At 34.9% G+C, this 11,988-nt stretch overlaps 1 protein-coding gene and 1 non-coding gene across 2 annotated transcripts; one reads left to right on the top strand and one right to left on the bottom strand.

Annotated features, from left to right (window-relative positions):
- Window positions 1-825: 825 nt before the first annotated feature.
- Window positions 826-10,481, bottom strand: LOC111022027 (mitotic checkpoint protein BUB3.3). The gene is given in 11 exon segments (XM_088122118.1): window positions 826-1,105; window positions 1,421-1,495; window positions 2,360-2,460; window positions 4,894-4,975; window positions 5,053-5,133; window positions 6,871-6,943; window positions 7,253-7,333; window positions 7,336-7,500; window positions 8,481-8,563; window positions 9,202-9,332; window positions 9,424-10,481. Coding segments are annotated over 10 exon segments (1,128 nt in total). The 5' UTR covers window positions 9,682-10,481; the 3' UTR covers window positions 826-1,105; window positions 1,421-1,422.
- On the top strand, window positions 9,708-9,779 carry TRNAW-CCA (transfer RNA tryptophan (anticodon CCA)). The gene has a single exon. It is a non-coding gene; the product is annotated as a tRNA-Trp (tRNA).
- Window positions 10,482-11,988: the final 1,507 nt, after the last annotated feature.

Raw genomic sequence — 11,988 nt, forward strand, 5'->3', positions numbered from 1 at the left:
CAATTTCCCAAGATATTTTCCTATAAAAGATGAGAAGTGTTTAGCTTCAAATGAGATGACTTGTGTACTTCCTTTGAGCCCCACGTCACCTCTTTCGCGACCCCTAAAGATATTTGGGAAACCATAAGTCATCTTGATTCTCAGGATGATTCTCCACCTTTCTAGAAAAATGGTTAAAAAAATAAAATATAATAATAAACAAATAAAAGTATATAAATACTTCTATATAATTCACCTCTCTCATGGGATGTTGGAATGGAATTTTATTATGTTTTTTTCCCTTTTTCTAATAAGTCAATCAATCGGCCGATTCCTTTGATTTTGGAAGAACTAACTAACTGACTTGTTGTGAGGATCGACTGATTCATCTTTTAAGACGACCGACTGACGTTGGTTCAATTTTTCAGTCTTCCATGCTCACCCTTAATATTAACCATGTTTAGCAAATTAAAAAATTAAAATTAGGAAAGTTTAAAATTACTTTAAATTGATTTAATATCAATAACTTTAGAAAATCAATTATACCCAAATCTCTTTTCTCAAAATCACTCATTCTACCACGCCCAAAAACACACTTTAGATTTGCACATATTGGAAAATGTCCAAATAATATGTCTCTATCCTATGATTGTTTTTTTTCAATAGGATGAACAATTAAGAACTTCTCTTAAATGACCTAATTCCAATTCAAAACTTATGTCAAATCCTCAAATCATAAATAATTATACCATGTAAGTTTATCCTAAACTAATTTTAACATTCATTAACCAAAAAAAATACATTTGAAACATATTAAAACACTAGACTAAATTATAACTTTTCAAACGATAAAAACTAAATTGAAAATATAACACTACGAATTAACTAAATTAACACCTAATATGAAGATTATCGCCACAAATTGGCTGTGGAGAGAAGGAATGTATGTAGTAGAAAAGGAAGAAAAGGAAAGAAAAAAAAAACTTAAAATTAGAAAATAATACACTAACACCAAATTCATACAATACAACACTTTGCTTGTGGTGCTCTTTCCTTGACTTTCTAAGTATTAATGCACCAATTTTTGAGGCCCATATGGTATTGGAAAATAGTAATAGGACGCCTTCTGAAAAATTAAAATATTAATTTCAATCAATACAACGCTAAACTTATCCACACATTTGAGATACTTCGACTAGAAGTTATTAACAAGAGGAATACGAATTTAAGGCCAATTTCAATATGACAATTTATACTCAGCTTTTTACTGTATTTAAGTATGGAAGTTCAACGTTAGATGTTTGAGTTTTGAAACATGATTTTTATTGGATGATTAATAGAAAATGATAAGAACTAAAATAATTTTAAGAATAAAGTTTAGACCAAAGCAAAACATTAATTAGTTAAAGTTGCGAGGCTAAAAATATGGATGATTTATTACCTTTACTGGGAGGCAACGTTTTGGATATTGTTGTGCTCCATTACGTATAAGAACAATTGAGGAGGATCTTCTCTGCTGTACAAATGTGAGAAAAGGCCAAATTAACAACAAACATTATAACAAAAACCAAAAAACTTGATGTATCATAAAACATACATATGATTCGACAGAAAGGTATACTATTCTTATGACAATCGATTATTTAATAGATGTATGACTAGTTGTAGTTGTACTTGTAGTAGGTATTGAGTGGTGAGCACACATGTAAAACATGTCAACATCAGCCTCAATACGCACCATAATCTACCTATGTAGCTTTAATACATGGTCGTGTTAGTACATTAACATACATATTCTAAGTCAAGTCATTCATTGGTTAAATATAATCAACAGTAGAATAATAAAAATGACCAAAATGATAATTTTATTTTAAGTTTAAGAACTAAAAGACTAGAGGATTTAAAGCATTCTTCTCAGCAAAAATTATTGCAGAAGGATAATGGCTATAAGGATTTGGAAGTTTTCAAATTTATAGAAAATTGATGTGTATATATACACACACACACGAAGAATGAAAAACAAAAATATCATACGAAGACAGTCCCACCTATGAGAATCTTAAAAACTCAGTGATAGGTTGAGGAGGACTTCCCAAAGTGCCGATATAAGCCTCTTAGGATGGCAATTTATCCTGCAATACTTTGAAATAATAACATTCTTATTTCTTATTTTCGTAATTGGTTATTATTAACGTACTTGTTTCTAATATTTTGAGAGACAGCGTAGCAAATAGGTTATCTACCACCTCCAATAGTCAGGTTATATTACTGCAGTGCTCCATCGTTATTACAAAACAGCATCAACAGAAGATAATAATGCCATTGGAAATAAATAAGTACAAAGTAAGAAAGATAATGAATAGAATGGCTAATAACGGACCTTTCTCTTGCTTCTTGAAACGTACAACTTGAAGCAACAGCCAAAAGTTCCCCTCCGCAGTTGTAAGATAAGGAAGCCACACTATTTGGAAATCTCGGCAACTGAAACCAAATGAACTAAGTTACCAGCTAAGTTTGCCATAGTGATGAGAGAACAAAACGAAGCTTCCACAAAGACGAGAGAACAAAACTCATGATGAGGGAGAAGACAATGAAACCAAATAAAGGTACAAAGACGTGCAAGAAAAATTTCCCTGCAATCAGGACAAAGAACAACCAGATGCAATAATGACAAAATGGAAGCTATCTCAGGCTCCTCTGAAAGCATAAAATCAAACGAGGGGGACCCTCCTTCACCATCCCTGCATTTATTATTAGAAGCCAAGCTAATACCAAATATCTCAAAAATCTTCTCTAGATATTCTGAACAAAGTGATATTTCTATGTAATATGATCCAAGTCCTCCGGCGCCCGCCTAATACATGACAAGCTATCAAGGGCTAACACGAAAGAGGAAGTTCTTAGGACAAAATCCAAGGTGTTGACCCTTCGCCTTCCCAAGGCTATGGGACAAGAGAAAAGTCACCTTATGTATGATAACCAAGAGAAAGAGGGACAAGAGGGACGAACAATCAAAGTGTAGAAAAGATATTTGTAGGAGAAAAACCTGCAAGGAATTTAGGTTCCAAACGTGAGAGTTGCTAAAATTAGAGAAAGGACAAATATCATGCGACAACAAAGAAGCAAAAATAAATCCGAACTCAAGATTATAAAGGGGTCTCCTCAAATGAAAGTAAGTTATGAGAGAGGGAAGGTAATTGTTCCAAGAAGGGAAAGCTAAGCTACCAAAACTGAAGAAACAAAAGCAATAACATGAAGTTGGCCAAAGGCTTTCAGCCTTTTCCTTTCTAGCCGAAGCACCCAAAACACTACACACCATTTTTTTTATATATAAGAAACAAAGAGGACATATTCAAAACCAAACTCAGAAAAGGGGAAACACAAAAGGCGGAGAGTAGAGAGAACCCTCCCCTAAAAACTATACAATCGCAATTTTCCAATCTTGTGGATAGAAGCCCACCAAGAAGCCGTATGCTTAATATTCACACAAAAAGAATATACCAAAGCCGCTTTTTCTTCAAAAATTCTGTCATTCCTCTCTTTCCATAGTAGCCAAAGGAGCGCTCAAAACTTGATAAAATTCACCTCATGACACATACCCTCAAAACTTTAGCTTAATCCTTCATACCTTGACCATAAAGGCATCGAGAAGAGGTGGATAAAGGGAGGATGGTTGCCTTACACCCGAAAGTCTAGAGATAAAATCCACCTCATGACTCCATAATGATTCCTATCACCATTAATTTCTTCTGGTTTATTTTGAGTCCCAAGAAAACCCAAAGACTTTGACCCAATTAAAGAGATTAGAAAATTTCTATTTTTCATAAATAGATGATATAAGGAACGTGTCATGTCATGGATAACATGAGCTTCAACTCTACCAATCTCAAAGCCTTCTATCGACCAAGAGGAGGCAGGTGCCTAGGCATGCTTTTCAAAATGTCACTGGTGGGGCACACCTCTATGCTTCAGGCTCTTCATTTATATATATTTTTAAAAAAATTACAATGAAATTACAAAAAACAAAACAAATTCTATCCAATGAAGTTACAAAAAAACTTCTCCAGTTGGGTACGAGAGAAAAACTTCTCTAGTTGGATATGAGCGAATTCAAGCTGTAGTTAAGGAAATGATATACATATTTGCACCAAGATAAAGCCAAAAACAATGTAGAGTTGATTAGATGTTGATGTTGAAGATCAATATCTTTGAAAGTTCTTGAGTTCCTCTTTTTCACGATAATCCAAATGAAAGCTTTGTTGATGTTCATCCATAAAATTGCTCTCTCATGCTTGAAAGGGTGGTGAATAAAGATAGATTCTAGCTATTCCTTGATGTTGCTTGGAAGGCTCAGCTGCTAGCCGAAAGCAGATAGGAAAAAAGACCATATTGAAAAATGGCAAAACATGAAAAAACTTGTTCTTTAAACACTATTACAGAAGAAGCACTACTTTCTAATCTTTCAATATTTTAATATTCACAAAAGTTGTCCACCAAAATAGAAAGCTCTTGTTTATTTTTCTTGCTTCACACCTGAACCCTATTGCGCTATTGCGCTTTAGTGCACCTCATGCTTTGAAAAACACTGGTCAAGAAAAAGGCTGAGGAGAGGATGAGAGAGAGAAGAGTGAGACCGATGGTTTGGTAGTACCATCCATCCTAAAGAGTCCTGAGAATAAGAAAAAAATATTTTCTCAGTGTCAAGGTCAGCTTGCGCACCCTCGACTAATCTCACAGGACAACCGTCTGACCGTACTACATTTGATTGCCAAGGATTAGGAAACACATAAGAAGTTAATTCCTAGATAGGTGGCCATTATAGGTTTGAACTCATTCCTTCTAAGTCTTTTTGATATAAGAAACAACTTTAATAACGACAAAAATGAATTAAACTGGATAAATAATAACTGATACCTCAAGTAGTCTTCTCTTGCTGTGGAAATCCCATATACTGACAAAGCCTTCATTATCACCCGTAGCAAAAGCGCCGTGGTGTCTAAATGAAAATATAAAATCAAAATAACGTAGCAAGAGATGTTGCCAAATGAACAGGAAAGGAATGATAATGCATACATTGGATTAAACGCAATAGCATTCACAGACTCCAAATGGTTTCTTCTAGCCTTTGACTTTGGGTGACACCAGAAAATATATCTGCTCAAAAAAATAAAAGGAATAATTCGTAAGAATGATGCACTCCAAATATAATTACAGAAGGCCAAAAAATGGTCGAGGAAAATCATAAATATTTTTCTTTGCCACTACGAAAAATATAAAGAATATAAATAAGAATACAAAATAAATGCCAAGCTATCATGAAAATTAAAGGTACGCCATGGTTCTGGAGAGCTAAGGCATTTATGTTGTCAGGTACAGTATATTAAATTTCATTTCCAATAGGAAAGTATATTTAATTTAATTATTTTTTGTGTAATAGAAAGCTGCTTAGCATGATATAGCAATGCAACTTTTCAGCAGCCAAACAAATAACTCAAATTTCATTAAGGTTCAGCTTAAACATGACACAAAAAATATGCACTAGATAACACAATTGACATTCGAATACATGCACAATACGAAAACACCCTGGTCGAAATGTTCTACCAAAATAGTTCTTAAACATAAAAGCAGTTATTTGACTGGCAAAACCCTTTTGCCAGGTTGATTAATTATCTGGAATTTTTCCATGAAAATCTTAAGCCTTCGCAACTGCAAACTTCAAAAGGATCTAACTAATTTGACCTAAAAAGGAAATGTTCCTAAATGATCAAAGTTTTCTTGCAGTCCCCACCCAAAGGTCTCAACACCACAGACAGATGGCCGGAAAGGAATCTTTCCACTCGTCTCTTTCTCCTCAAGCCAGCGTAACGCATAACTAAAATGAGAAGGCATTAATCATCTAAACGTCTGGTGCTATGTTGCTTCAGGTGCTAGCATTATGACCTCAATTGATCAACTTTACTTGTGGCATCCTAATAATACCTCTATTGTTCTAACTAGGATTATGACAGGCTGGGGCTGCACTGTGGGGCTTGGAATGCTTACGTTCGGTCTCTCGTAATTGCTTTGCAAGTTTCATTTTTAATTACTGCTAATTGAAGCTATTCTGATAAATCCTTGGGCAGAGCCGCAGAGGTTAAGTTGATTCCTTACCCCTCTCCTCTTTTGTACTCTGTTTCATCTTTTGAAACTAAAAGCTTCACTGAACAGTTTCTTATTAAAAGAAAAGAAAATTCCTCTTTGAATTATAGGTTCAGAACATGGTGGTCGGGATATTTTATCATATGAATATTCTGATGTCAACTATTGTAGGGGTCAGGGATCTTTTACATATGAATATTCTGATGTCAACTATTGTAGGGGTCAGGTGGTAAAAGCCCCAAAAAAACATTCATTCAGCTTCCAAAAAAAACATGGCAACAGTTCAAATAGTTTTCTATAAATAGTTCTTCAAAGTAGTCTTGTGGGTTTGGGGTTTCTTGATCATACTGGCTTAGAGATCTCAAGTTCGAATCTTCTAGTGAGCTTAATACCAAAAACCTTAGATATCTCCCGAGTCCATGTCTTAGGACGGGTGCGGGTGCCCTTGGGTATAGGGGAGCAAAGCTCTGACTTCCAGTTATCAAAAAAAAAAAAAAAAAAGTAGTCTTGTGTAAATAGTTCCCCGAAAATACCTTTAAACTAGTTATAAGTTTTCCATTTCACACACTAAACTAAATGAAACTGAACTCGACGCCAAAATATTACTTTATTGTAGTGCTCTGGGAGAATACAATAGAGCTACTATGCTATATACTAACTTGAACAAGTTTAATGTATAATTTAAGCAATAAGCATGCACATCCACGTAGGCCAGGGATAGAAAAAGCTGCAGGGTACTATGATAAAAACCTAATGTCATCTGCTCGGTCCAGACAAGAAATCTCTAAAGCTACACGTCCATCCACTGATCCAACTGCATGTCCTGCAAGGAAAATTATTCTAAGGTCAACATAATTCGAGCAAAAATTGACCTGATGTTGATTAATTAGGTTTTAACACAAAGTACATATTACCCAAAATAAAAAATAAAAGAAAAATGTATCTTTCAACAATCAAACTATTTAGCAAAAAATTATCTGGAAGAAACTACAAATTTGTTTATATATATATATAAAAAAAAAAAAAAAAAAAAAGTAGCAATCCTGTCTCATAGTCCACTTTTTCCAAAGAATAAGATTCCAACAAAAAGGAACAACAATGTCTTTATAACATGCCAATCATCTTAACCTACCTTCGCAATAAGGAACTGAGCTAACACAAGCAACTGCAACTTTCATACAAGAATCTTTCAGTTGAATTAGTTTCTCTAGGTTAATTCGAATGAATATACACACACTCCAGAAGCCACAATCAAATTAAATCCAGAGATAAACATGGACACCACATCTGAACCCATATTTCTTACAATTGACAGAGCTTTTACTGTAGGTGTGTCCCACAACAGTATCTTTCTATCCAAACCAGCTGATACTATTTGGCCTACAAAAACAAAGAGAGCAGATTCTTTAGAACGCAAGGACACAGTGATAGAACCTATAAAACGGATCCTATTCAAGTAAGGTCGTCAAAGAGAGTAGATTCTGTTCAGTACCAAAGTAAGAAAGGACCTCAAAACTTTTCTGAACAACACAAAGAATTTATATGTGCAACCATCACAATCATAATGCAGGAAAAGGCCATTTGCAAGCTTTTGTAAATAAAGATCCTATACGATAGCTATTCCTTTTATAAAAAGCACTGCTCCTTGGCTTGGGTTTTTCTCCTCTCTTTGTACATTTCATTTATCAATGAAATACATGTCTCTTCCAAAAAAAATAATAATAAGAAAAGATCCTATACAATAGCATTTTGCTAATTACTCGGATGCTGTTATTTTTGCTTCTTGGTGTTTTCTGAGTTAGTTTCCTTGAATATCTCTTGAATTATTTCAATAAAGAGATTGTTTCTTGTTAAAAAAAAAAATTATACAAGTTAAAGGACATAACAAGCTGTATGATCGTCAATACTCTTGCAGCAGAACAGAGACTATCATTTTCCTCATAATATTTGGGAACTTTTTATGTCACAGATCTGTTCTGTTGAATTTTATGCAAAAATCTAGCAACATCTACAAGCACCAATATAGCAAGAGAGGAAGAAAATTATTTATAAGAAAACCATTGGCTTATGGCACACAAATGACAAGCTCTGCATATGCCTTGCATCAACCAACCTAATGAAAAAAAAAACTATAGTCTATAATTACATATTAATGAAAAGGAACAGATGGAATAATGATAGTTCCAGTATGAAGTTTGCTAATTTTTAAGAGAATAGCTCAATGAGACTCAAGGTTCAAGTTCTAAAGGAAAATATAATACAGAAATTAACATGCATGCTAAAAGCAAAATATAATTTCAGACATTTTCAATAACCTACCAAAATGTAACTAATATGTAATAGGTCGTAAAGTAGCTTACATGTTCGACCATAATATCCAATATGGGTTGCAATATCATCATGCTTCCCAATGGTATCAAAAATTCCTGATTGCAAGTCATACCTAGAAAAGTTTTGTTGAGAGCCATTAACCATCACATAATACTGCTATCGTAAAACAGAACTTTTATCTTAATGCCACACCGCACTTGAAGGTAAAAAGAAGTACATGGAAATTTTTTAAGTTAACACTCAAGCAGGTCATGAACAGCAACGACAATAACTTTTTTAGAAACTATTGCAGGATAAAGTAACATAACCCAAAATACTAGTAATTTTTCAATTTTCCTCTTTTTGTTATAATACAATGTATTTATTTACAATAAACAAATAAATAATAGGTACGATAATACAAATAAGCATCCTCTTAGGAAATCAACCAACACATAATTTGACCATCTAGTTTGGAAAGAGACAAAAGGGAAAAAACAGTATTTTTAATTAAGAACTTAGCTCTTTCCTAAACATCTTTGAAATCCTCACTTTTAAATTCAGAGACTTGCATTTCCTATCCAATTAAATGGCCAGAAAACCAGTGTACAATTCAGGTATAATTGCTTTAAAACATGGCATAGTCTTGTAAGTACAACACCCAAAAATTTCAATCTGCACCACATTTTCAAGATAAGCAAGCATGTGATATCTCGTAACATCGACCCAGAAGAATTCAACAGTCAAAGTTTGTTCTTCGAACCCCCAAACCTCCTTATGAAGCCATCAGAACCAGCGCTGAATGCCACCGACTCGTCCTGGAAGCAACAATCCAGAAGCGCAGCTTCGGAGGGAGCTTCAAGTCTGGGCGCAGAACTATCCACATCGTACAAGCGAAGACTCTGCGCAAAAGAACCAGAACTTCATTCAAAGTGAAGGAGAAGAAATGACACAAGTGTTGAACAAATTTCCAACACCAAAATGATCGCTAACAGAGTCCCAGGAGGAAGCAAGGAGATTGTTTGAATGGGGAGCGAATTGAATTGTGGAAATGGCATCTTGAAAATCGAGTAAAACCCTGTTCATTTCCATACCCGAGGACCGAGCTTGGTCCATCAAAAGAGGCGGGAAATGAAGGAATTGAACGAAATTTGAGTTGAATTTGGATAAGGACGAGCAGAGTGAAGAACACCGAGAATAACCCGAGCCGTCCGTTGGAAGCCCTAACCCGTTTTTTTCTGAATATAACATATTGTTTATGATTTCTGACCCAACGAGGATCCGTGGCGCAATGGTAGCGCGTCTGACTCCAGATCAGAAGGTTGCGTGTTCGATTCACGTCGGGTTCATTTTTTTCCCGGATTTTTTCATCCCAAAATAACCAATCAACAGGTACGTCAAAATGATGTGGCCAAAAATTTAAATGATGCGGCTGCTTTTTTCTTTCCTTTTTTTTCCTCCATGCCCCTACCTTTCTCTCTCATCCCTTCTCCTTCTTTCTTCTTCTCATTCTCTGGTGCCCTTCTCCTTTCTATTTTCTTCTTCTTCTCAAGCTCCGACGAGGGACACCGCCAACCTCCAAGTCACCAACGACCTCTAGTCACCGCCGCGCCAACCGCCGTAGTACTCCCTCCCTTCGCTGTCGCTCTCCCTCCTTCGAGATCTGAAACGGTTTGTTCAAGATATGGTGTGGCTACGGTATGTAGACGGCGGGACGATACGACTGAGAACAAGATGGTGGTATCCGGCATCTGCCAAAAGAGATATGTTTTAGATCTTGGAGGAGGGTGAGCTTCGGTGAATAGAGGAAGCACTACGGCGGTTGGCACAGTGACGACTGAAAGGTCGGCGAAGACTGGGAGATCGACAGCGTCTAGGAGGTCTCCCTTGCCGGAGCTTGAGAAGAAGAAAATAGGAAGTAGAAGTCCGCCGGGGAATGAGAATAAGAAAAGAAGTAGAAGGGATGAGAGAGAAAGGTAGGGGCATGGAGGGGAAAAAAAACTCATGTGCGCAAAATTTAATAAAACATTAACATAAGTTGCCACATCATTTAAATTTTTTGTCACATAATTTAAATTTTGTTGCCATGTCATTTTTCTACCAGTCAATTAACAGTCAAACAAGCTCAATTACCATTTTTGAACATTTTCCAAACTTCAGGATAAAAGTGTCCATTTTGAAATCTCACATATCAAATGGACGTCAATTTCAACCTCAAGAATCAAAAATGCATTTTTCCCTTTTAAAAAGTAGTCATTTTAATTATTGTTATTAATAAAATTGTCAATAATCGATAGATGATGGAAAAGTTGCTTCTTGGTGGACCACTAACTACAAGAAATTCTTTGGGATTAGTACATTGATAGGTCTTTTAGAGATTATATTTAACATAAAGGGATTTATTCTACAAAATTTACACTTTTGTGTTAAAATAAACGTCCGTCAGATGGAATTCTTTTTTATATACACTTAAATATTATTAAATTATGGAAAGTCAAAAGGGTTGATTTGGGAGGTCAAACTTTTAAATCCATAATTTTGTGCAACTTTTAACTTTCCTTAAAAAAACTACCCAAATTTACCGTCACTTCTCACCATTGTCTTTTCGTCTTCTTCATTTGAAAAAACCTACCCAAAAAACCTCTCGCTTCTCACCCTTTTTCTGGCAGGGCATCACTCTGTTTTCTTCGTTTCTACATTTATCGTTGCCAGTAGCCTCCTTCGTCCCGTTTTAGATTTGCTTGTCTCCGCCAGCCCGTTTTCAAGATTCTGCGATTTAAAACTTCAGGTTTGTTTCTGATTTCAGATTTTGGGTGTTCGAATTTGGTGTATTTAAAAAGTTCTCGATTTTGGGTGTTCAAGTATGTGGTGTTTAAAAAGTATTCGATTTTATGTGTGTTCGATTTCCGACTTTAAAGTGCTCTATAGTTGATATAGTTTCTGATATGGGTAGTACTTTTGGGGTTTTAAAAATAGGAGACTGCAGTTTGAAGAATTTTGTAAGTTTTAAAATATGCTCCATTGTTCATATATAGGTTTTAAAATTTCCTATGTATTTGAAGAATTTTGTAGGTTTTTAAATTGATTAGGTAGGTTTCAAAATATGCTCGTCACTGCAGTTTGAAGAATTTTGGTCACTGATTTCATATGCTTGTCACTGATATAGTATTTTTGTCATAGAAGTTTTAAAAATTCTTTCAATATGATTTTTAATATAGGGGACTATCCTAGTCTTTTGGTTCTTCTAGATCCTTTGGAGCAATATTTTCCAAGAAACAATCAATTAATGCTACTTCTCCAAGATTCTTAGTAATGAAGAAGATGTGAGAAGAGAATACAAGCTTGTAGCTTTAAGTGGAGAGAATTGAGTGAAACTCCGTAAGGGTGTTAAATCTTTTGTATTTTAATTTTAATGAGTTAATGAGATACTTGAGTTTTTATAAATTATAACTTATCAATGATTATTCACTTGCATTGTGATTCATCTCATTGATGTGTGATTAACTTTACGGTATTTTAGATAAAAAAAATATAAAAAGGAGTAGGGAGGGGAGTTGG

This window comes from Momordica charantia (assembly GCF_013281855.1).
Source record: "Momordica charantia cultivar OHB3-1 chromosome 3 unlocalized genomic scaffold, Mcharantia_2.0 BLBB01000003.1, whole genome shotgun sequence".
Taxonomy (NCBI): domain Eukaryota; kingdom Viridiplantae; phylum Streptophyta; class Magnoliopsida; order Cucurbitales; family Cucurbitaceae; genus Momordica; species Momordica charantia.